The sequence below is a fragment of the Ostrea edulis genome, chromosome 4, assembly GCF_947568905.1.
Source record: "Ostrea edulis chromosome 4, xbOstEdul1.1, whole genome shotgun sequence".
Taxonomy (NCBI): domain Eukaryota; kingdom Metazoa; phylum Mollusca; class Bivalvia; order Ostreida; family Ostreidae; genus Ostrea; species Ostrea edulis.
The window spans coordinates 57937525-57964664 of NC_079167.1; the positions used below are offsets into that span (position 1 = coordinate 57937525).

The window sequence follows — 27140 nt, forward strand, 5'->3', positions numbered from 1 at the left end:
TCAATTATTTGAGTTTATGTTAATTTGGCGCTCCATATTTCTTTACATCTATATATCTGTCAAATATTTTTGTAGGTTTGAAAAACAGACTATCCACCATTATTCTCGTCAATGTTTGCAACGTTTGTTTGTAAAGTTGTTTTACATCCGATCAAGATTTATTAGTTAGATAACGTGGGAAAACTTGGAATTATGTACGCCAGCTGTGATGCGGGATCTCCGTGTTAAGACAAATCCAGAAGACCTGTGACTTCCAATGCTTGAAAAGGAACAATAACTGCCCATGTTAAACGTGTTTAGGTTTGACGAGGTGCAGGGTTTGAGAATTAATCCGGGGCCTATTTGTTATGTACATGTATCTATCTGTTCTAGGATTACTTGCATTTTCTAACGATAGTTTAAATTTTTACGACCAAAAAAGATTTAAGAAAAAAGGACGATAATACTTAAAGAGTGACATATATCTGTAATCATCACTCGACAGCAGCTGCAAGGTGAAGATAACGAACAGTGATCAATCTCATAACTCCTATAAGCAATACAAAATAGATAGTTGGGCAAACACGGACCCCTGGACACACCAGAGGTGGGATCAGGTGCCTAGGAGGAGTAGGCATCCCCTGTTGACCGGTCACACCCGCCGTGAGCCCTATATCCTGATCAGGTAAACGAAGTTATCCGCAGTCAAAATCAGTGTGCCAAGAACGGCTTAACAATCGGTATGAAACACGTCAGACAGCATTTGACCCAATGCGAGGTTGTATTGACGAACTAGATGTTATAACGACCATAGAATTTTGCGAAATGCTGACTTCAATCGAGACTGTTGAAACCCCTGTACCATCAACTTGTTGGTCAGTAGTTTACCTCGATTTAAAAACTGACTATACGCAGAACAAGATCTTGCATATCGAATCAGTTGAGATATATAAACACCATATGCAGGTGATAATGGAATATTGCTACATAAATATGGGAAGTTGACGATGGAGAAGCTGAAATCATCCCGTTTGTCATACAGTTGAGTTGTCAGTTTGCCGTTAATGTCTATGGAGCGCCAAATTAACATAAACTCAAATAATTGAAGATATCTTCAATTATTTGAAGATATCATCAATTCATTTGATGCGCGCAACAATTGAATTAAAGATCTCTTCAAATAATTAATGATATCTTCAATTCTGAATTATTGCGCGCGTTAATTCCTCAGCTGATTTGATGCGCGCTTTAATTGAATTAATGATCTCTTCAAATGAATTAATGATATCAACAATTCAATTGATGCGCGCTACAATTCAATTGAAGAGAGCAATAATTGATATAATGCGCGCATTAATTCATTTGATGAGAGCAATAATTGATATAATGCGCGCATTAATTCAATTACTGCTCTCTTCAATTGAATTAATGATATCTTTAATTCATTTGAAGAGAGCAATAATTCTTTTAGAGAGAGCAACTATATAATTAAAGATATTTTCAATTCAACATATCCACAATTGAATTAATGATATCTTTAATTGAATTGTTGCTCTCTTTAAAAGAATTGATGCGCGCATTAATTCCTTATACAAAAGCATTGTAAATGATTTAAAGATATCTTCAATTGAATTAAAGAGATCATCAAATCATTTAAACCGAGCTCTAAATTAATTATTGCGAGCAATATTTCTACTAAATTGATGTTCCCATCAAATGAATTGAAGAGAGCAATAATTGAATTAATGCGCGCATCAAATCTATTATTGCTCTCATTAATTGAATTAATGCGCGCATCCATTGAATTGAAGAGAGCAATAATTGAATTAATGCGCGCATTAAATCAATTATTGCTCTCATTAATTCAATGGATGCGCGCATTAATTCAACTGATGAGAGCAATAATTGAATTGAAGCGCGCATTAATTCATTTGATGAGAGCAATAATTGATTTAATGCGCGCATTAATTCAATTAAAGAGAGCAATAATTGAATTGATGATATCTTCAAATAATTGAAGATATCTTCAATTATTTGAGTTTATGTTAATTTGGCGCTCCATAAATGTCTACTTTCAATAAAATATCTAAGTATGAAGCAGAAGTGGACGACTCTGTGGTGTCCTTTATTTCGAGCTCACAGGGATATATCAAATCGATACACAATGTATATGAATGAAAGCTATTATTGTTAATAGACAAAACGTCATCGATATATTTAAATGTCGAACTGAAGGCCACAGCGAGAGATTTTTTCTTCTCGCGTAGAAGTTTTTGAATAAATTCTGCTTCATATGAATATAGAAACAGGTCAGCTAACAAAGGAGCACAATTCGTGCCCATGGGAATTCCAACAGACTGTTGGAAGACGCCAAACAATAGGTTGTTGCTAACTTGTTACAGAGATAGCAGAGGGAGAAAGTGCCTTGTCTATGAAAGGAGGAATACTACGCCAAAGAAATTTGATACGGATGAGTAGTGGAAGCTTAAGATATGAACAACAGTATTTTAGAATTGATCATTTTCAAATTTACTTTATTAAGTCAAAAAATGCAGCTCTTGTACAAAGTAACCTGGCAAAAAATAGTCGAAACCACTCCTAGACTCGAACCCGCTATCTTCAGATTAGCAGTCGACGAGATAACCAGCTATGCAATTAAATCTATACGGAGTAGACAAATATTGGTGATATTCATATTTCCGTTCATGTTTTAAAAGAAAGTCAGCCATTATGAAGATGTGGCATACCTCCTCAACTCGAGATCGAAGCCCGTAATAAGATATCGATGTTTTGGACACAATGTAGAAAGCGCACTAATTCTTTATACAAGTATCACATTTTCTTTTATTTGGGACTAGAATGACTTTGTCATGGGTTAAACACGACAAAACAAAATATTTATTGGGTTTCTTACTGATTAACGTCCACAGAAGACTAGACTTTTTGACGTCGTAGACAGTTACTTCCTCAACAAAGATGGAAAAAGGAAATATTCGTATCTAGTGATCAATCATCCCAAGAATCACTTTGTTAAACACTACTCTGATTCCACGCACAAGTACTCTGAAGTTGAAATAAAAAATATGCTGATTGACAATATCTTCGTATAGTCTTTGGTGACCAGGTCTTCCAACAGTCTGTTAGAATTCCCATGGTCACGAATGTACTCCTTTGTTAGCTGACCTGTTTTTATATTCTTATGAAGCAGAGTGTATCCAAAAGCTTCTACACGAGAAGAAAAATCTCTTTCTGTGGCCTTCAACTCTACATTTAGATATATCGACGACGTTTTATCTATCAACAATAATCATTTTCATTCATATGTCGATTCGATATATATCGCCTTGAACTCGAAATAAAAGACACCACGGAGTCCACCACATTTGCTTCGTACTTAGATATTCTATTGAAAATGGATATTAACGGCAAACTGACAACTCAACTTTCTGACAAATGGGATATTTTCAGCTTCTCCGTCGTCAACATCCCATATGTATGTGGGAATATTCTATTATCACTTGCACATTGTGTTTATATATCTCAACTGATTCGATACGCAAGAGCTTGTTCTGCGTATGATCAAGTTTTGAATCGAAACAGGCTACTGACAAACAAGTTGATGTCACAGGATTGTCAACAGTCTCGTTTAAAGTCAGCATTTCGCATATAAAGATCTAGTAATGGTCGTTACAAAGATCTACATGTAGTTTACCCATTTTACCTATCATTGGGTCTAGAAAATGCTGTTTGACGTATTACATACCGATTGTTAGACCGTTCTTGACACACTGATTTTGATCATGGGCTACTCTACCTAATCAAGATCCGGTCGGCAGGGGATGCTTACTCCACCTTGGCAACTTATCCCACCTATGGTATATCTATATCCAAGGGTCCGTGTTTGCCCAACTCTCTATTCTGTATTCCTTGTGAGAGTTATGAGATTGATCGCAGTTCGTTATCTCTACCTTTCATATTATTGAATGCTCACATAAAAGCAATAATTTAATTGATGCGCGCAATAATAGAATTGATGCGCGCATCAACATTGCTTGCAAAATGTTATGTAGAGCTCGGTATAGATGATTTGACGATCCTTTTGATTAATTCATTTGAAGATGGCTTTAATTTTAAGGTAACTCCATACTTGCAGTTTCATCTGATACAAGTTTAAAATTGTATTTATTTCCATTCATTTGAGTTAAAACTAACATATTATCAAATAAAATACATAGGTCATCACGCTTTTTAAAATGCGAGACGTACATAAACAGAATCATATATCACCGTCAGAAAATTGGAATATTCCTTAAAGAGCGTTATCAAAATGTCATACGAGCTGGTTATGACGATATAATAGCATTCATAACAATTTCATGAAACGTATCTTCACAAAAATATACAAAATGTCTTTAAAAATAAAGGAAATCTATCATATAATAGACTTCATGGAGAAATCAATAAAAACAGAGTTATTGCCCTTGGATTAAATATTTTGAAACTTATCATTGATTATTCATCATTAACTTACACTTTTGAAATAGTTTATTTTTAACAAGAATTTTTACAATACCTATCAGAAAAGACCCCAACGAAATTTATGTTCCTATCATGCATAAATTTAAATAAATCATTGATTTTGCAAAATCTGATGACATCACAGGAGGGTGGAATTACTTTAATGCGCGTATCAATTCCCTTTAAAAGGGGCAACAATTCAATTAAAGAGATAATTAATTCGATTGAGAATATGTTGAATATTGAAGATATCTCTAATTATATAATTGTTTTTATGAATCTCATCTCACACACCGTGAAAAATACTGGATCCGCGCACAATCCCTGCAAATATGAATTGAAACCACACAACAACAAAAAGTACATAACAGGAAATGAGATTGTCTATTCCGGTGATTTGGCCTTTATATATTGATTGTGCAGGCCCGTACCCAGACTTTTTCAATGGGGGGGGGGGGGTGCATATTCCTTACTGTGAAAGTAAAAGCTAGGGATTTTAGAAAATATTTGACTTTAATAGTGCTTGATGATTTACACAGCCGACTTTAATAGTGCTTAATGGTTTTCACAGGGGGGTGCGTTTGCACCCCCCGCACCCCCCCCCCCCCCTCGGTACGGGCCTGTTGTGAGATGAAGCCCTAAATTCAAACGAGATATATCGACAATTCTTACATATAGTCACTGCACAAAACTAAATGAACCATTGGAAACAATATCATGCAATTTCTAAGACTATCTAGAAGTTTATATAATGATTATATCACATCTAGTATCTTGCAATGATTTGCACCCAAGGATAACCCGTGGAAGCATAGTTGCTTATTTCCAATGGGATTCTTATTGGAACAACAACAAAAAATAAATAAACAGCAAAATATGATATAAAACCAGAAGGACCCGATGTAGGCAATATTTTGGCAAATATGTATAATCAAGGAACCGTATACAAATATGTATAATCAAGGAACCGTATACAAATATATATAATCAAGGAACCGTATACAAATATGTATAATCAAGGCACCTTATACAAATATGTATAATCAAGGCACCTTATACAAATATGTATAATCAAGGCACCTTAAATTTTATACAAATTTGGCAGGTATAAAGTTTATTTTAAAAATTTGAAAAGTAAACTCACAAAGAATTGAAAACAATTTATCACAAATACAATTGTTGAAAATCAAAAGTATACAAAATAGCATACGAAAATAGTGAGGGTCAATAACTTTGTGTCGAAATTGTAAGGGGACTAAAACCTTCATGTACGAAATTTTTAGAGACCGGTTCAGATAGGCAACCGCATAGATCACATGATTTCAAAATGGGCGAAGAAGTATGTAAGCAGACCAACTAAGTCCGCTAGCTTCGCTCTGTGTATTTTGGGGACTTTGGAGGTGAACGGAATCGGACAAGAGTTAAAATGGCGGAAAATACGTTAACGGAGGCTGGGTCCTCGTATTCTAAAGCTGTAAGTTTCTGTCAATTTTCAAATTTCTTACCATAACACAGACAATCGTCACACATTTGACTAAATACTTCATGACTTCACTAGTTAAGTTTGATTTAATCTTCACTATGATCTAAATATATATAATGCAGCTAATGTTACTCAAATATTCCGTGTCGAACTGCATCTCTCTAAGACAGTGTCATGACAACACGTTTAATTGTTCTAGATTTTGTACCAAATTTTAGAATTGCCGGCTGTATTCACTTCAGGCAGTTATGTGTTATGTTATATATGTCTCTGTACATGTTATATTTGTCTCTGTATATGTTATATATTTCCCATTTATGTTTTATCATTGTCTCTGCTTCAGGCTGATGTAGGTGACACATGAAACATCAGAATTTAAGAATAATAAAAAAGATTTTTGAAGGACCCCATTGGAAATCAGCCATATGGCTTTCATGGGTTATCCTTGGCGTAGGCATATATGCATTAATTTACTCACCGTGCTCTTAAAATCAAATAGCTGTTAAAGTTTACCTTTTTATCTTATGTATTTAAAGGGACTGATTCATGATTTCCCCCAAAATTTTGTTTTTCACTTTTAATGATCAAAATCTATTGTCTAATGTGTTTAAAAGATTTCACATAAAAATTAAGGTTATACATCATCATAGAAGCTCATTTTAGAGAGTTTATTATTTGTTTTGTAAACAAAAATTGCGGTATTATATCTTTCACATTTATAGCATTCTTTAGGTAAAATGTATCATCTAAAAGTTAAAATTTGTGACTATGCCAAATTAAGATGCTTTATATTATAAAATTAAAATTTCATTGGATTGTTTGTATGCATGAAAAGACTCGAGTCTTTGTTTACATAACACGGATTTAAGGCTAAAATATTACTTTTATTCTTGCGTTCAGAAGTTCCAAATTTTTTACTCTCAACATTTAATCAGTTATATTTTTGATATTTAACATCAAAAATGAAAAATATTTTTTTCAAAAATCGTGAACCAGTCCCTTTAACACCAACTTTTGTTTTAACAATGTGTTCCTCTGTTATATTGTCTTGTATTTATATTGTATATGTGCCTATTCCCAAATAAATAAAAAAATATGTTTAAAAAAAAAATTACTATAGTTTTCAGTCAGATTGATCAGTTGAGTGCCTCAATCACAAATCTACTTAAACACAGTTGGTACTTGACTCTCGCTTTTCCAGCAAGGTTAACCTTCTTCTAGCTTCTTCTTCCACTTAGAGGTAATTCTGAATAGAGCATTATTCAGTCTTGTGAAGTTTATCGACAGGTCAGGTGCAGTGTTCATCTATAGAAAATTGGTCTATCACAATTTTCAAATTCCATAGATGTAACTAATTTACTTTAGACTAACAACAAAGAAACAAATACCCATCATTTTTATTGTACTAATTATTTGTATTTCATTTATTTTATAACTTGAGATAGATTTATCACTTAATTTTTAATTAATATACGTTACTAGTGGAGGCAAATACTAATTGAACTATAAAATATCATAAAACATGTAACTGTCTTATTAAAAGACTGCATTACTTGACTCGACCTGTAGACAAATCAGTCTTAAAATATTCATCTCACTGTTGACCTGACAAATTTTCTGTTGATTTTATCTATTGGTCTATCGTTAATTTAACACACTGCAGGGGTTAGGCAGTACCCAAGAGCTACAAGTTTAATCATTATGAAAACCTTCGATTTATGATGCATTTTCTTTCCTGTGATAATGAATTTGGTGCCATATCATGAATGCCACTTCATTATCGTAATATCAAAGAATATCATCAGCATATTGACCCACAGCACGTTTGATATGACCTGCCTTAAAACATTCAATAAAACCACATTTGATGGGGATGGGCCCTGGATATGTTAAACAAAAGAAATATCTATAATATGATAGTCTTTAGCCATACATGTGTTTTATATTAAAGACTGAGGAGTGAACCTGTTACTGAGATCACTATGATAACTATTCCTGTTAAGAAGTATGTCTTTGCTGATATTGAATTTTTGTTTCTCTTTTTCAGGTAGGATTTGTGTATCTATTTAATCTCATCGTGGGTACAGGAGCACTGACAATGCCCCTGGCTTTCCAAAATGCAGGCTGGCTGCTAAGTCTCATTGTTATTGTACTGCTTGCAGGATTCAGGTATAAATATTCTGTGCATATATATAATACCTGTATCTCCAAATTGGTTCGTGTAAATGAATTTAACCTTTTTACATTCACTTTAAGGTTTTCAGTGTCTCTAAATTTCCCATTGATGTTTTATCATTGAACAATGGGAATGTGTACCACTACCAATATACTAGTAACCATCTTACATTGATCTCTGTATTGAACATAATATGTATGCATATTGAACCTGCAGTCTGTATTAGAATTGAATTGAGGTTAAGGTTGGTTAACTCTCACTTTACAAGGAATGCGGTTAGAATTACTAGATGGAAATAAAAAAGTCCTTTTAGTGGATGGAGATAGGGACAGCTAGGCAAATCAGCTATTATGTACCAAAAACCCTGTAAACTGCTTAGTCAAGTTCTTTTGTTTCTAAAGTCAGTACACTTCCTGTCAACATCAGACTGATTCAATAACAGGAAATATTAAATTCACTTTTTAAAACACTTCACCAATTTATATGTTGACATTCAGTTATCAGGTTATAAAAACTAAATATTTAAAGGAACAATAAAACAAAGGAGCCTAAACACACAAGAAAAATGTCAAGTAGTTTTGTATGGTGGGAGAAATCCACCATTGTTCAGATATTCCTTCTATTTCTTCCATGAATTTATTTACAATTTTTGAATGTCATTTTCATTGAAAATGTTTACATTAACATTAATTAACTTAAGTTTACATTTTTATATTTTATTATGCAAAATCAATACCCCAAGACTCACAAGATAATTCTGATTCACTACACAAATGGCCATGTTACAACATCATAAATGTCAAAGAACAAAACGAACTCCTTATGTTTAGTTGAGTACATACATTTACCTTCTGACTAGTCTACACTACATGCTTGTGACAGGTTGTTTCTTTTCCCAATCTGACAATTCAAAATTGTTCAATTCAGGTAGAGTGGGGCCCAAAGTTTTGAATGGGAATAAACAGGGAATTAATTACAACAAATTGTTTTCAAGAATAGCAGTGCCACACTAAATCATTTCTAAATTGTGTGGATTCAAAATCTTTTTATGCCCCTGTTGTTTATTCAAATCATTAACCCGAGGGTTAGGGTGGATCAAATTTAACATAATGCATGTATACAGGAAAGAAAACCTGAATGAAAATTTCCTCCAGAACAACAAAGTCATGTTGTGTGATTTCCAGTTCAGTTATGTCATGACCCTTTTGGACTAGGTTGGAGCCACAGTATAACCTTTTATTTGGGGTCAAGGTTTTCCATTGTAATAAAGATTATAAGAAAATTACAACAGCAGAAAAACAGCAGTGCGAAGGTGACACAGGTGAGTGATGTGGCCCATGGGTCTCTTGTTTTTAATGTCTTGTTTATTGTACTTAGGTGACTGTTAATGTCTGTAGGCCTATTGCTGTTTAAATTATTTTAAGACCTATATTGCTTCTTTTTTCCAGCTACATGACTGTAACATTTGTGTTGGAGACTATGGCAACAGCTAATGCCACTCTCTTCCTACGAAAGAAAGCTGACATTGTTAGTAGAGTAAGTTAAAACAAGTTCTCTCAAATCAACTAGTATTATCCCAAGAGTATTTTGATATTTGAATCATCAACATCACATGGCTGTTAGTAACATAAGATTTACAGTGACACTTTGACTGTGAAGATATTGAAGTTTGTAGATCAGAGAACAAGATTTACAATCTCCAAACAATACTGCTTTTGTGATTAAGAGTACTTAACGTCTTCCTGCTTCCTGGGGTCATTGTCCCAATGGATAAATTACAAGTCTTAAAAAAATTGCTTCATATTTCTAATGCAAAATTAATGTAGAACTCCCCCATCCTACTTTTCTACAGTATATGGCCTGCCCCCGTAGATCCCTAGAAGTGTTTAGAAGAGGAAGATTAAAGAAACACTAGGATTTTATTTGTTAAATTTTTGAATTTAAATAATTATATAAGCATCCTCTTGTAGTGTAGATTTGAATTTCTCTACACCATGACGTACATCACTCTGGGGAATGGGGATAGATGTCTTAACAGTGTTGTAAAAATAACATGTTATAGAAAGTCATACATATAATTGTTATCAAGCGAAGCAGTTCTTATTTACAAAAATGAAAGTATTCCTAGGTGGCCAAATTGAACCCAAACCATATACATGTACAGTCCATTTATCATAGTGATATTAGAAATATTTTCATCAGATGAGCACCAAATGCATGACAACTGAAATTTTGAAATGTTTGTAACAGAGAAAAGAGTCAGTTCGTTCCAATATTGGAGATTCCATAGACGTTGGGTCAGACTCCGCAACCGTTCAAGATGAGCAAACCCCACTGCTAAAGAGTGAAGAGAGAGGTGTGGAAATCTTTATTTTGTAGTAGATATGTATAAGATATATGTAAGACTCCAAAGTGCGATGGGACTCCAAAGTGCGATGGTCACGCAAACCCCGATGGTCTGCACCAAACCCCGATGGTATGACACGCCAAAGTGCGATGGTCCACACTCATGCGCCAAAGTGCGATGGTCTGACACGCCAACGTGCGATGGTGTGACACGCCGAAATCCATTGGTTTGTAAACGACACAGTGTTTTGGTACAGACTGTACCAACCGTGTGTTCTTTCACTAAAATATCAGTGCAAAATCCATGCAAAAAAAATAAGTTCAACTTATTTCATTACCATTTGGTTGTGTTATTAAACACAAAATTTTCCAACACGAAATCGTTTTGAATGTTTTGCATTATAGCATATCCCCAGGGTTTTATTACGTGTACGTCACAAGTAATAAATGATCATGAATCAAAAAATGTTTGGGCAAAGTAAATAGTTCGACAACAAATGTACTTTGCCGTTCTCACTATCCTCAACCTTGTATACCTTGCCATTGCTGTTGTCCATGTTGCATTTCTTCGGTTTTATTTTGAAAGATGTTATGAATGACGTCACAAACGTTACTGAACTACGCACCATCGGACTTTGGAGTGGCCATCGGACTTTGGCATGGCCATTGCACTTTGGCGTCCGTAACGTTAACAAACCATCGCACTTTGGCGCAGACCATCGCACTTTGGCGTGACCATCGCACTTTAGAGTCTTACATATATAATAATCATAATATGATAATTTGTAATAATGATAAAAATGATAATGGATATTTAATTATTTTTAAAGGCATTAAACTAGCAATCTAATTAGAATTAGATCCTTAGGTCTCCTCACATAGTTTGTTAATGTAGTGAGTATGTGAGCAGATCTAACATCTAATTCAATTAGATTGGTAAACTAGAAGCCTTTGACAAATTGTGTACATAAATATGAAATAGAATATCCAAATATGCTGAAGAATTTTAACTCCTTCAGTGTCATGTCCCAACATATTTAAGAAGGAATTCTTTAAGCAGTGCAGGATTTAGTAAGCCAGGTTCTCAGGCAAAAATCTTAACTTAAATCCTAGGCTCTAATCCTCTGATTTTACTCTGTATTTCATCAGAAAAAAATGTGACTTTAATAAAAGTTGAGATCATCTCCGATTTAAAACCCCAAAGCCAGGATTGAAGAAGAATTGAGTCTGTAAATACTATATACTGCAGATTCCTAAATATACATGAGGAATTTATTTTCATGTAATTAGTGAGAAACACCACTAGGAAAATAGAATCACTAGCTTTTATTTTTTATACCCCCCGCAACAAGTTGTGGGGGGGGGGGGGGTATACTGGAATCGGGTTGTCCGTCTGTCTGTCCGTCCGTACATCCGTCTGTCTGTAGACACAATGGTTTCCGGGCTCTAAAGCATTATCCTTTCCACCTACCGTCACCATATCATATATATGGACTACCCATGGGATGAAGATGTTCCCTATCGATTTTGGGGTCAAAAGGTCAAAGGTCAAGTGCACTGGACATCGAAGTAGCAATATGGTTTCCGGGCTCTAAAGCGTTATCCTTTCCACCTACAGTCACCATATCATACATATGGACTACCCATGGGATGAAGATGTTCCCTATCGATTTTGGGGTCAAAAGGTCAAAGGTCACGCGCACTGGACATCGAAGTAGCAATATAGTTCGGTTTGTCATGCCATTTGTTTTTTACACTCAGAAAAGAGGTAGTTTATACCTATTACCAACACCCTTTGGGAGATTGGGGTAAGCGGGGGGTATTCTTAGTGAGCATTGCTCACAGTACCTCTTGTTTGTAGCTGAAATACATGTAAAAATTACAAGAACATGATTAATAGTTTTTACATCTATATCTACAAACCTTGAACAAATAGTCTAGTATGCAATTTTGAAGACTTTAATGAAAATATTTCTAAAAGTTAATCAAAGGAGTGTGCATGAACAAGTGTGGGAAATTAAAACTTTTAAAATACAATGCATGATGACTGCATGTATGATACAGGGGCATTATTGATAGTCTGTTATTTACATGTGATTAACACACTGCCTACAATGCCAAATTGCAAAGTAATCCATTAAAATAAAAGATTTGTTTTCAATTACATCAATTTCCTGATTTCTGTCAACACTTGTTACTAAACAGCATGGCCTCTGATGCACAGTCGCACTAAAACAAGCTGTCTTTCTTTGTTATATGTTCGATGTCTTGCTTTCCAGAAAAAATGGCTGTTCTGAGTAAGTTGTATGAACGTGTATAACCAGAGTGATTTTGTACAAATTCTTATTCACACAGTCTTAGAGTGCTCACAACTGTTTTCTAGTTACACATAGACAAGCTGAAAACTAGATTACGTGTACTTGCTTGTTTCTGTCTGTGGAAAAATTGTCATTCTTAGTTTTCTATTTGATAAAGTTATCAGACTCAGCAATTTGAAATTGAATACCTTCACTAACTGTGAACCATACTTTCAGGAGTTGAACGCAGGACCCCTGGTGTATTAGTAACATATTCAAACCACTGAGTTACTCAGGCCAATGTCTGCAAAGCACTAACTCAAATCATTCGATAAGATTTACAACAGACTGAATAGGAAAATTCTTTTTTAAAATCTTCTTACGAGTACCACTAGACCAAGACCCCTAGGGTCTTAATAGGACAATCATTAAAATTAAATCTATAAAAAAAAGTCTTGGTGGGTTTTTTTTGAAAATTCATTCTCAGAAACCACAAGAGTACAGTATGTGCAATTAATATTCAAGAGTGCTTATGTAGTGTAGTTTAAGTTTGTTCTTAGAATAGTCATCTCTGTAGAATAGCCACTTTTCTAATTTATTTTCTTACTTATGTTTTATCAAAAACAGCATCAACAACTAAATTATTTCATGAAAGGATCAAAGTGTGTCACAAAGCAAGATATCAAATCATGCATGGAATGAATTAAATCTGTAATGCAGAGGTAGATCTAGGAATTTTTCAAGTTTTTTTTTTACCATTAATATTGGTTTACAGGGGGGGGGGGGGGGGGGGGGGGGGTTGTTCCACCCTCAAAATACATTATTTTTATCTTTTTTTAGCAAAATTTTCGTCATCGGACCCCCACCCCCACCCACCTCAGGGTTTGCCACTGTATATCTACATGTATTTGCTTAAATCCTAGACTCACCAAAAGCTGTGATGTGATGAAATGAGAATGGTCATAGTTAGTTTTCTGCAATTTGAATCTAACACAGCAGAATACTCTGACAATCTGTATGATACTCCATGTTCGGGTTGGAATTGTTTGAAACTGAAATTGTTTGACATTGATCACGCTACTTTTTATATGAACACAAATAAATGGACATTACTTTGATTGTCTGTAACAGATCTCGGAAGGCCACACAATTTAATGATAATAAGAGTCTTGTTTTTTTTAAATTTCATTCTCAGGTAATGGTCATGGACATGTAAAATAATGGTCATGGAGAAACAAAAATTTTGCTATATACATGTACTATTTAGTGATATATATACCAACAATATATTGAGGTTATGGTATATTTTTAGCAGTAAATAGCCTTGATTTAATTTTAAAAACCTGATGTGTTTAAAGTGCAGTCTGTGATAAGTACACATACATGTACATGTTTAGACATTTACATACATTTACAATCTAAGATTTTTATGAAGAATTTTTGTCAGTACATGTATTAATTTGAATGCTTTCTTAACATAAGAGGGTTTTTTAACATAGCAACCAGTGAATGTAATACTATTTCTGCATGATATACTCATACTCTGTCTCACACATCTATGTACAGAACACGTACTGCATGTAATGCCTAACTGATATTGGAAGATGTTTGTCAAATTACTGAGGGGGCAATTTATATTTGACTGCATGTTATAAATATGCCCCAGTTTTTATATGAGCTCCATGAGGTATAACCGTATTTGATAGTCCCATTATGATGGGTCTAGTTAATGATAATAATGTTTAATTGTCTGCCAGTTTAAATGTTTTTAGGTCATCTTGGTAAACTCAGGTTACCTATTTACATTCACCAAGTCAGCATCCATTGTCGTCTATCACTTTAATATTAACAATTGAACATTTTTAACTTCTTCATAACTACTAATCCAATTCTTTTAAAATTTGGTATGAAGCATATTTTGAACAAAGGTGACATAAATTGACAATTTCAGGACCCTGCACCCCTGGGGCCTAAAGGTCGGGGCAAAACCTGCCAAAAAGTGACCTACTTTCAAAATTCTTCTCAACAACTGCATATCTTTAAGAAAAACTATGCTTAGTAATGTTGAACAGGAAGGCCTCTACCAAAATTGTAAAATTCATGATCCCTGGGGTAGAGGTTCTGACCCCAGGGCAGGGCCAAACTTGGACTATATACACATGTAGTGTATATGTGTAAAACTTTTAGATAATATCTTCTTACAATGCTATTGATATTAAATTGAAGCTATACAGATATTTAGAAAGAGTAGGTATAGTTCTTTACCAAAATTGTACATTTGGTTCCAGGGTGGGGCCAAAATTATTATAGTGATTATTGTCTTTATCATTTAAAAGTCTTCTTTGAGTTTGCTGATACTGTATAAATACTAAATGCATATTTAGAAAAAGCAGAAAAGGGTGTACCAAAATTGTGAATTTTGCAACCCCAGGGTTTTGACTCTAGGATGGGTCCAAATAAGTTATATTGTGTTAATGTTACATAGGCACTCTTGAGAGCATTTAAGTTTTTAGAACACATCTTGTTTTACACTGTTGCTGAATACATGTACAGTAAAACTCTGATATAGCGAATTTCTGCGGACACTCTATAAAAAATTTCTATAAGCATAATTTGCTATATGTTTTTAGGGAATTCATAATTCAAGTATAACGAATTCGTTAGAAAACTGATTTGTTCTACATGTATATCAGTTGTATAAGAAAGAAGCAATCGATATACTTGGGTTTGTATTGTCTCTACATGGGTGTGATTTTTTCTCTTTTCAGAGGAAATCCTCTGATTTGCTCAATTTTCGAAAAAATGAAACACTGAATTTGATTTAAAGTGGCAGAAAATGATATTTTTCCAGGTAGGGTGAGGTGTTTTCCTCCCTTTTTGACCAGTTTTCCTCTGATTTCTAAGGAATTCAGTCACATCCCTGTCTCTAAGAGAAATTAAGCCTCTATATTTTCAAGAAGAAATATTTTTATATAAGAAATATACACACTGATTTATATATGATAATTTATCTTGATAGATTATTAAGTCACACAAGCACATGACGAAAGAAAAATGTCAACAAAATTATGTGCAATACATACAAACAGTCTATCGCAATTGTCATTTACTTGTTGCTTTATACAAATAAAGGATTGTACGATAAAATACATGCAATCAAACTTCAAACTCAAGAATAGTAAACAATACCGACAATATATTTGCTAAACATGTGTAAGTATTGTTTTGTATTAACAACCTCTTTTGAAAAAATACAAACAGAAATTTCGTAATAAGTGTGGATCCTTTATGGCAAAGGAGAGCAATTGTTAAAAATCACAAGTTTAAAATGAAAAAAATCACTATAAAAGGTGATTTTACGTTAAGGTGATTTCTAATTCAAGGGGAATAGGAATTTACTTCGTTATATCCATAAATTCGCTATATCCATGTTCGTTATAGACACAGATTTTTATATAGAATATATAAAGAATTTGCCGGGGAAATCGTTTTCACTTCACTATAGCCATAATTTTATTATATCTGTGTTCGCTATATTTGAGTTTTACTGTATTAGAATTAAACTTAGATATGCAGAACAGGAAGTTTTTTCTAGATTTCATAGCCCTTGGAACTAGTGATACTTTATTTAATACTCAGACTCAGGTGACCGATAAGGCCTGTGGGCCTCTTGTTTTAATTTATCAAAGAGTCACCACACTGGGTCATGATGGTCAAACAGGTCATTTTTTGTTGGGAATCAAATATAACAATATGTACACAGAAAAAGAATTCATTCAATTGATATTTTGGCTTCACACCAGTTCTACAGTCAGTGACAGAGATTGTAGGTGGTAAGAAGATGACATCTTGTGATACCTGGGTCAAAAACTCAAGGTCATGGCTATATTGAAATTTTTTTTTACACCAGTAGTGTTTGTGGTTTAGTACTTTGTTGTGATGTCATACTCTGTAATGTCATTGTTTTATTGATATTTGAGAGTGATTTATTTATAATTATTTCCTTTTTATCATTACTTCCTTTGATAATTTACGGGTATGTGTGTTTTAATGTTGATCAGATACATTTGGTATAATTTTCCTTGTTTGTATTGTAGATTACAGGGATGATATGTTTGATATTAAAGAGAGAGTAGAGTTGGTAAGGACATTTTTAGCTAATAAAAGTTGCACTGTACATACACAAAACATGTTAGCAAAATTCTTAAAATTGGGCAATTTTAAGAATCACCTTTTATTAAGTTTAGGGATTGAATTGATGATAGGCATCAAGTACTATATTTGAACAACCATTTAAAAGGCATTTAATCTCAAATCCACTGTGACAAATATGCCTTTCACTCATTAATTATTTATTTCCCATATGAGCAGTTTGTAAATTTTGAATATAACCTTGACCCAGTTCTGATTTTTATATGCTTGTCTTTAGTAAACTCAAGTGACCTATCACATTTCGTCTGCATTTGTGTGTTAACAATTGAACATTTTTAACTTCTTCTTGATAACTACCATTCCACTTCTTTTCAAATATGATATGAAGCATCTTTAGGACAAGGAGGACGTAATTGTAAATTTCAGGACTCCTGCACCATTAGGGGTGGGGGCAAAAAGTGACAAATTTTCAAAACTCTAGAACCCTACATGTATAAGAAAAACTAAATGCATAGTGATGTAGAGCATGAAGGCCTCTACCAAAATTGTAAATTTTATGACCCCCGGGGTAGATGTTCTGACTCTAGTTGGGGCCAAACTTGATATATATAGTGTATATGTTAAATGATATCTTCTTTAATGCTACTGTTACTAAATTGAAACTAAGTAGAAATTTAGAAGGAGTAAGTAGCCCTTTATCAAAATTGTAAATTTCATGATCCTAGTGAGTAAGGGTTTGGTTCCAGGTTGGAACCAAAATTATGATAGTGATTATTGTCTTTATTATGTGAAAGACTTCTTGAAGTTTGCTGATGTGGTATAAAAACTAAATGCATATTTAGGAACAGCAGAAAAGGATGTAACAAAATTGTGAATTTTTGCAACCCCAGGGTTTTGACTTTAGGACAGTTCAAAATTAGTCATTTCATGTTAATGTTACATATATTATATTATGTAAAGCCTTTCATCAGTATAGGCTCTTTTGAGGGCATTTAAGTTTTAAGAACACATCTTGTTTTATATGTGTACTTTTGCTGAATGTTAAAATTTAGCTTAGATATTCAGAACAGGAATTTTTTTGTAGCTCTTGGGACTAGTGATACTTTTAACTAATACTCAGGTGTAAACTTTTCATCTTCTTCAGAACCAACTGGCCAATTTCAACCAAACTTAGCACAAATCATCCTTGGGTGAATAGGATTCAAGTTTGTTCAATTGAGAGGCAATTCACTTCGCCAAGGGGAGATAATAATGAAACAGCGAAATACACTGACAATTTTTAAAATCTTCTCCAGTACCAGGTGTCCATTCATCTGTCCATAAACTTTTCACATTTTCATCTTCTTCTCCAGAACCACTGGGCCAATTTCAATCAACTTGGTACAAATCATCCTTCAGGTTGGATAAAGGGGATTCAAGTGTGTTCAAATGAGGGGCCCTGTCTCCATCAAAGAGGAGATAATTACAAAAATGCAAAAATAGTTTGGGGTCATTTAGAAATTTTTTCAAAAACCACTGGACCAGAAAGCTTCCTGACAGTCATTAGTGCAGATTCAAGTTGTAAAATTCATTGCCCCCAGGGTAGAGTAGGGCCACAATAGGGAATCAAAATTTTACTTATAAATATATAGGGAAAATCTTTAAAAATCTTTACAAAAACCAATGTCCCAGACAAATTTGAATTTACATGGCAGCTTCCTGACATAGTGCAGATTCAAGTTTGTAAAAGTCATGGCCTCTGGGGGTAGGTTGGGCTACAATAGGGGATCAAAGTTTTACAAGTGAATATATAGGGAAAATCTTTAAACATGGGGCCAAGGTGACTCAGGTGAGCGATATGACCCATGGTCCTTTTTTCCATCATACTTTGATTTAGGAAGTTGATTGATTAATTGTCTAACGTTCCATTGAGAATTTTTCACTCATATTGAGATGTCACCAGCTGTAGGTAAAGTACCATCAAAGACCTTGCTTAGCACTTGGAGCTGGGGTTCTCTATCATGCCGCAATATGGAACTTCCGTTTTTAAGGTCATATCCGAAAGACCCGTGATTCTCACTTCTAAATGCCGAGCGTTTGGTGAAGGAGCAATTACTAACCTATTTTAACATCTTAGGTATGACACGCCCATGGCAGGAGTGGGGCTCGAGCTCACGCTCCTTGTTACGAAGTGAACGCTCTACCACTGAGCTACCGCGACCGGTATTTAGGAAGTTGAAATTTAGTATAAGGCTTGCTATGCATTACTTGTGGAATGCTTGTTTTACAGAGTGTTTGTATTAGTATTGAAGATTTGCATATGGCAATGATTTTAATTTTTTGAAATTTTTTAGAAAATCACAGGTTGTTGGACTTGGTAAATTTTGAGGAAATAGTGTATAGAGACTTTGACATGATGATGGATGATACTGCCTTAAGTAAAGTGAAACAACATCATCAGGACATGTTTGCCATGTTTTTCTTGGAAAACAAACACTATACATAAGCTTTTATCAGGCATATTATGTATCATTTCCATTTTCATAATTTCAGGGGAAAATGGCAGAGCTTTATTTCAACAAAAGTAAGTATTTCTCAGTAAGCAAAGAACTTTGTCTTTATAAAAAGAATCATGATTTTGACTTGCAAAATATAACATTAGCACTAAATTTGCTTTCAACACTTCAACTAAATACTATTCTGGGTGCATATATATATATATATATATATATATATATATATATATATATATATATATAAAAGCACTAAAGTTCCAACAACACCCGATACCTCAAAGTGTCGGATTCACAACATGGATACAAGGTCAAATACAAAAAAATTATACAAAGCACTAAAATGACCAACGACACGAACAACGAGATTGTCAAATTTTCGGGACGACCCGTCCCTTCTTCAGGACAAACGAAAAGAATTACATAATGTGGTCAATATCAACAGAGCATAATAACAAAAACTACATATATATATATATATAAAGTCTCTGTTTTGGAAGTAAAATACAGAAAAAACTCTAAACACTTTGTTGAAATATTTCAACCGTGTTACCGATCTTCTTCAGTCGTGTTTATCTCTCATAGCAACGTAACGCACGACTACATATGCGAAAGTACTATGACGTCACAGTAAGTATTATAAACGTCAAAGTTGATATTGCGCGAAAAACATTTGAGAAAGGTAAGAGTCGTAATAATAAAATGAACAATACTCACCCGACCTCGTGGACACATCCTAAAATATGACTATGAGTACAATTAAATATTTGGTATTAGTAATGAAACAGAATTTTAGAAATGTTTCTTCACAAAGCAGTCAACTACTGGCCTAAGTGAATACAAACAAGAAATATTACAGTACGTAGCTAATCGTAAATACATCAATATTGTTATAATCATTTATTACAACACGTTCTTTGCATACAAGTCTTACAAGACATTAAATATTAAAGACAAAAATGTTCCCTTCTGTTTATTCCGTGTGGTACATAAGTATTTAATTTTTTCTTCCATAAATTTTCTCTAAAGCGACGATAAATGTCATCTTTGTAAAGTTTTTCTATTCCTATTATAGAATAATCGTCAATACTATGAGAATCCGTATAGAAATGAATAGCAACAGGGTCATCAGTTTCTCATCTAATAAATGACAAGTTCAAAACATGCCTTTGGTATAGGGTTACCCCAGTTGCTTTGAGAGATAAACACGACTGAAGAAGACCGGTAACACAGTCGAAACATTTCAACAAAGTGTTTAGAGTTTTTTATATATATATATATATATATATATATATATATATATATAAAAGCACTAAAGTTCCAACAACACCCGATACCTCAAAGTGTCGGATCCACAACATGGATACAAGGTCAAATACAAAAAATTATACAAAGCACTAAAATGACCAACAACACGAACAACCAGTTTTTCAAATTTATATATATATATATACATGTATATATAAAAGCACTGAAAAGGCCACGACACTGTTGGTTATTTAAAACTCAAATTTTCGACGCAACCCGCGTCTTTATCAAGAGACATATATTACATAAAAAATAACACACACCACGAAAAACGACACTTTAAGAAAGTAGGGTGTTATTGGGTTTTCATGCTATTATATATATTATATATATATATATATATATATATATATAATGTCAAAAAATAAAATCCAATACTCAAGCTTTTATTTATAGCGCTTTCGCCCTGCAGTAGATTTTTAAACAAGTTCCATTATGATGTCATCCTCGTGACGTTATGTGGGCAACGTTAAACATAATACAGTCATGATTGTGACGTCAGAACATTATACAATGTTAATGTTAGGCACTTTTAAAAATACAGACATATTTAAAATATATATATATATATATATATATATATATATATATATATATATATAAAGCACTAGAATGACCAACGACATGAACAATTGGAATTGTCTAATTTTCGGGACAACCTGTCCCTTCGTCAGGACGTGAAAGGATTACATTATGGAGAAAACACAAATATAATGAACAATAAGCACTAAAGCTACACTACAAAACTAGCTAAACACTTTTCCAGCGGATTACATGTTGCAGGCTTTGTTATTAACTCAAAAAAGAACAACAATAACTGATTGTTATTTAGATCCGACAGTTTTGGATACTGAATGTTGTTGGTTCTTCAGTGCTTTATATATATATATATATATATATATATATATATGCACCCAGAAAAGTATTCAATTGTATATGTTGAAAGCAATTTTATTTTAACAATTTTATTTTTTATTTAATGCATAAAAAACAATAGAACTACTGTTTCTGTTTGACAGTTGGAGTAATCTTGTTTTACTTGTGCATGGTGCTGTATCTATATGGAGATCTGGCTATTTATGCTGTTGCTGTGCCAAAATCACTCAGGGATGTCATATGGTAGGCCATTCAAAAATCAGTATATTAAGATTTTCTAATGAAATCATACCATAATTTACTTGCATGGGTTTTTACAGAGCACTGTAGATCTTTCATAATATTTTAGTGGTTTGGCCTGTGTGAACTGTGAATATCGGCCTGGATAGTTCAGTGGTTAGAGCACCTGATTTGTAGTAATGCAGGTGTCCTGGGTTCGATTCCCAGTCCAGTCATAAATTTTCTCCTTTTCTGTTACAATATTCTATTATTGCAAGATTAGTATTATCAGTTTCTGTGCAAGAAGAAATTTTTGTGTGTAATTGATATTGTACTGATGAACATAAGCAACAGAAAATGCCAGGTATTCATGAGAATGTTTGTATTTTTATGAAAATTAAATCCTTGCAAAGAAGGCTAATGATATACAGTGTTCAGATATTATCTATTTCTATATGTGTTGTATTTATTTTGTTGTGAACTTTAAGAATCTAGTCTTCAGGATCTATGTGCTAACTCTTTTCAGTACATTCAAGCGCAACGGAAGTGAAAATGCCTCCTGTGCTAGCTTGACCTTAGTGAACTCTGACCCTTGTTGGGAGAGCTCTAGTTTGGATAGGGTGTCTGTCTACAGAATGATGGTGGTAGGTATTTACAGATTTTTTAAGACAAAAAGATGGCTTATGGCATACATTTGTAAATAAAATGTATTTTAAACTTTCCACTAGACATACCCAACAATTCTATGTTTAAATGGGTGTTGTAAAAGCAAAATTTCACTTTGTCTTAAATGGGGGGGGGGGGGGGGTCATAAGAAAGGCATACTGGTCTGTACTATTCTTTATCATCTAGGAATATTCATTATTTCTAACACCCTGGCAATTTTTCAGTCATTTATCACTCGAAGTGAAATATTGCAATCTTTTTTTTAGCTCACCTGAGCTGAAAGCTCAAGTGAGCTTTTCTGATCACCCGTATTCCGGCGTCCGTCCATCTGTCCGTCTGTAAACTTTTCACATTTTCAACTTCTTCTCAACAACCACTGGGCCAATTTCAACCAAAGTTGGCACAAAACATCCTTAGGTAAAGGGAATTCTAAATTGTTAAAATAAAGGGCCAGGCCACCTTCCAAGGGGAGATAATCAAGAAAAGGTAAAAATAGGGTAGGGTCATTAAAAAATTTTCTTCTCAAGAACCACTGAGCCAGAAAAGCTGAGATTTATATGAAAGCTTCCTTATATAATGCAGATTTTAAATTGTTAAAATCATGGCCCCCGGGGGTCGGATGGGGCCACAATAGGGGATCAAAGTTTTACATACAAATATATAGGGAAAATCTTTTAAAATCTTCTTCTCAAGAACCACTGAGCCAGAAAAGCTGAGATTTATATGAAAGCTTCCTTATATAATGCAGATTCTAAATTGTTAAAATCATGGCCCCTGGGGATCGGATGGGGCCACAATAGGGGGTCAAAGTTTTTTTTGTTGTTGTTTGTTTGTTTTGTTTTTTTTTATATAGTACAGATTCAAGTTTGTTAAAATCATGAACCCCGGGGATTGGATGAGGCCTCAAGGGGGGCATCAAAGTTTTACATACAAATTTATAGGAAAAATCTTTTAAAATCTTCTTCTCAAGAATCACTGAGCCAGAAAAGCTGAGGTTTATATGAAAGCTTCCTGATATAGTGCAGATTATAAATTGTTAAGATCATGGCCCCCGGGGGTTGGATGGGGCCACAATAGGGGGTCAAAGTTTTACATACAAATATATAGGAAAAATCTTTAAAAATCTTCTTCCCAGAACCACTAAGCCAGAAAAGCTGAGATTTATATGAAAGCTTTCTGATATAGTGCAGATTCAGGTTTGTTAAAATCATGCCCCCCTGGGGTAGGATGGGGCCACAATAGGGGATCAAAGTTTTACAAACAAATATATAGGGAAAATCTTTAAAAATCTTCTTCTCAAGAACCATTAGGCCAAAGAAGTTCACATTTACATGAAAGCTTTCTGACATAGTGTAGATTCAAGTTTGCAAAAACCATGGCCTCCAGGGGTAGGTTTGGGGCCATAATAGGGACTACGGTTTTACATGCAAATAGATATGGAAAATCTTCTGATATGGACCAAGGTGACTCAGGTGAGCGATGTGGCCCATGGGCTTCTTGTTTATCATACTATGCTCATTAATTTCTCTCTGAGTTTTAATGTCAGGTTTGAGAAGTGAAATAGAATGAAAATATAGATTCCATTATTCCACCCATTGTTGAGGACTATAAATGGAGAAAATCCTTTAATATTTGATTTTAAAACACATTTATTTTCATTTTTTCTTCATTCCTAAATCTTTAAGATGGACAAGTAGGTCTTCTCCAAATTTGTTTTAACATTAATTGCCTCAGAGTTCAGTATTCAGATCCCAGGATAGGGCTAATTGGATCATACACTGTAGATTCTTTATTTTACGTGAAAAGACTCAAATTTCGAGAATACAATTTCGCAAGTGGCCTGTTGATCAGGAATTTTTACATGTATTTTAGCAATATAAAAATATCTTCAATATAAATGTAAAAGTGAGTAATCTTAATTTGTTAATGGTGCTTCTCGTGAAATTACATGATAACAAATTCCTTGTATATATTTAGGAATCTACAGTAGTGAAAATCTTGTTTAATATCTTGACCCTTTTGGTCCAGGGGCTCTGTAGCCCTTAAGACAAACTATCCAAGATATTTCTTAATAAGCAAAATATAGGCAATAAATCTTGTTATTTGAAGCATAGTGGCATATTGGCACTCATTTTTTCCATCTGAGATATTTTTTGTGAAAATTCCCTTGGCCTTCAATATGACGCTACATGGAATGAATTAATTTTAGGAAATGTGAAAATAGAGAGAGATAAATCATATTCCCTATTTCAAAGGTTCTGGTGTAAGGCAAGGTAGGGTGTATAGATCATTAATAGCCAGTATCCTCAACTGTCAAAAGATCTTTATACTAATGTCGGAATAATCAGCAGACAATTGTGTGAGTAAATGTGATGACAACAAAATTCATGACTTGTGGTTCAGGAGTTCAGTTGCTAGGGTGGGGTATGATTGTGGCTGCTTCTAAACAACTCAATAAAATTTTTAAATTATGCTGTTTTCCTCTTAAAGTTTTGTTGTTTGTATGTGGCCACATCTAAAAATTTGTTGCATGATACTCGAGTGACCGTTAAGGCCTACTGGCAATTGGTTGATAATGGATAAAAAATACAATTACAGGATAATTGTTAGATTATCCTGTAAATACATTAATAAGAGTTACTTCAATAACTTTTAAGGCTGTGTTTGCTGTCACCTTGGGTCCCTTTACCTTCTTCAACATCCAGAAAACGAAGTACCTTCAGCTCTTCACTACAGTCACAAGGTGGCTAGGTAAGTAATCTGATAATGGTTGCATTGACTGGAGAAGAGTAAGTTTTTAGCTCACCTGAGCTGAAAGCTCAAGTGAGCTTTTCTGATCACCTGTTGTCTGTTCGTCTGTATGTAAACTTTTTACATTTTCAACCTCTTCTACAGAACCACTGGGCCAATTTCAACCAAACTTGGCCAAAAGCATCCTTGGGTGAAGGGCTTTCAAGTTTGTTCAAATGAAGGGCCATGTCCCTTAATAAAGGGGAGATTAATCACAAAAAATGCAAAAATAGGGTGGGGTCATTTAAAAATCTTCTCAAGAACCACTGGGCCAGAAAAGCTGAAATTTTCATGAAAGCTTCCTGACATATTGCAGATTCAAGTTTGTTAAAATCTTAATGAATAAATGTATACCAGGTATGTAATGTGTTATTAATGTGATTTTTTTTTCTTTCAGCATTTATGATCATGATAGTATTAACCATCATCAGACTTACCAACAAACAAGGCCAAGGACATCCTGCGGTGGCCGATTTTGGTGGAATTCCCAATTTGTTTGGAGTGTGTGTCTACTCCTTCATGTGCCATCACTCACTTCCTTCCCTTGTCACACCAATCAAAAACAAGAGCAACCTATTCATCATGGTTTTCATCGACTTTATTTTGATTTTATCATTTTATTCCCTAGTGTCTTTTGCTGGTGCTTTTGCGTTTCATCAACCAAAAGATATTTACACTCTTAGTTTTCTTCCAGACGCCTGTGATACCAAAGCACCAATTACAAATTCAGCAGTGTTGCAATATTATTTAGCTCTTTTTCCAGTTTTCACACTAAGCACCAGTTTTCCCATTATATCCATAACTTTGAGAAACAATTTGAAAACCATGTTCTACCGGGAACATCGGCCATTTTCTTGGTTCATCGACAGGATTATTTTTCCTTTAGCTGCAATTTTTCTGCCCTTTGTGATTGCCTTGGCAACAGATGAAGTTGAATTCCTTGTTGGGATCACAGGGTCATATGCTGGGGCAGCAATTCAGTATGTTATCCCGTCTGCTTTAGTCTTGGTCTCCAGAAGGGCGGTACAGGCTGATCCTTCCATTTCCACTTTAAAGAACAGATTTACTTCCCCTTTTAAGCATATATTCTGGGTCATTTTAGTGTTTGTATGGGCATTTGTTGCTATAAGTTTTGTCACTGTCAATCACATCTTAACTGAGAAATAAGAAAATTACCTGAGTATCATTAGATATCTGCTAAATATAGTTCTGTATGAAAAAATATCAGACAAAATATTGCCATTTAAATTTCATTTGATAATTTATGATAATTTACTTGAGCAAGACAGTTTGATTTTGATGGATGTCAGTACTGAGACAATCTGATATTACAATGAATATCAGACTGCTCACTAATAACGGACGGCCAAAGGTAAATTCTTCGACTGAATGAGCAAAGGAATGACGTTTCAGCAATTTTATTTCTCAGTTTTGATTTCTTGCAAAAGCAGCATGTGTTCTTGTTATTACTTTGTATAATGTTGTTTGTACATTCATGTTAGATCATAATCAGTTACATGTATATCAACCAGATTCAAAAATATCTTTTAACAGCATTTTAAACAAATCATTTTTGTTTCCTGTGAGATTATATTGAAACATGTATATGTATCAGATGCAATAATTGTCAGTGTTGATCTAATGTTTGAATGCTCCACAGCGAAGTTGCTTCAGATCGAATACACATCAATTTGGATTTAGATTTGTATTTATAAACAGTGCCAAATATTTATCATTTAACAGGGTTAAAATAAGGAAATGTTACTGGCAAACTGCATAATCCTATTTTTATTTGCCCAAGTCTGTGAGAAGAAAATGTAATAAAATGAGGAAATACA

At 34.0% G+C, this 27140-nt stretch overlaps 1 protein-coding gene and 1 non-coding gene across 3 annotated transcripts; both read left to right on the forward strand.

Annotated features, from left to right (window-relative positions):
• The first annotated feature begins 5801 nt into the window (after positions 1-5801).
• On the forward strand, positions 5802-27140 carry LOC125670254 (transmembrane protein 104-like). 2 transcript variants are annotated; one of them, XM_048905330.2, is made up of 11 exons: positions 5808-5971; positions 8028-8149; positions 9605-9692; positions 10407-10512; positions 12782-12799; positions 16897-16940; positions 19484-19514; positions 21771-21870; positions 22373-22490; positions 25170-25263; positions 25700-27140. In XM_048905330.2, the coding sequence occupies exons 1-11, from the start codon at positions 5924-5926 to the stop codon at positions 26467-26469; spliced, it is 1539 nt and encodes a 512-aa protein (XP_048761287.2). In that variant the 5' UTR covers positions 5808-5923; the 3' UTR covers positions 26470-27140. The 2 variants fall into 2 exon arrangements, with proteins under 2 accessions (XP_048761288.2, XP_048761287.2); XM_048905331.2 differs by lacking the exon at positions 12782-12799 and having other exon boundaries at positions 5802-5971.
• On the forward strand, positions 22006-22082 carry Trnat-ugu (transfer RNA threonine (anticodon UGU)). Its single transcript is given in 2 exon segments — positions 22006-22043; positions 22047-22082. It is a non-coding gene; the product is annotated as a tRNA-Thr (tRNA).

What these genes read in the sequence shown, in the direction of transcription:
- LOC125670254 (XM_048905330.2), top strand. Translation starts at nt 5,924, where the DNA reads ATGGCGGAAAATACGTTAACGGAGGCTGGGTCCTCGTATTCTAAAGCT. An exon ending in AGAGCTTTATTTCAACAAAA is followed by an intron (nt 19,515 to 21,770) that starts GTAAGTATTTCT and finishes TCTGTTTGACAG; the next exon opens with TTGGAGTAATCTTGTTTTAC. An exon ending in TACAGTCACAAGGTGGCTAG is followed by an intron (nt 25,264 to 25,699) that starts GTAAGTAATCTG and finishes TTTTTCTTTCAG; the next exon opens with CATTTATGATCATGATAGTA.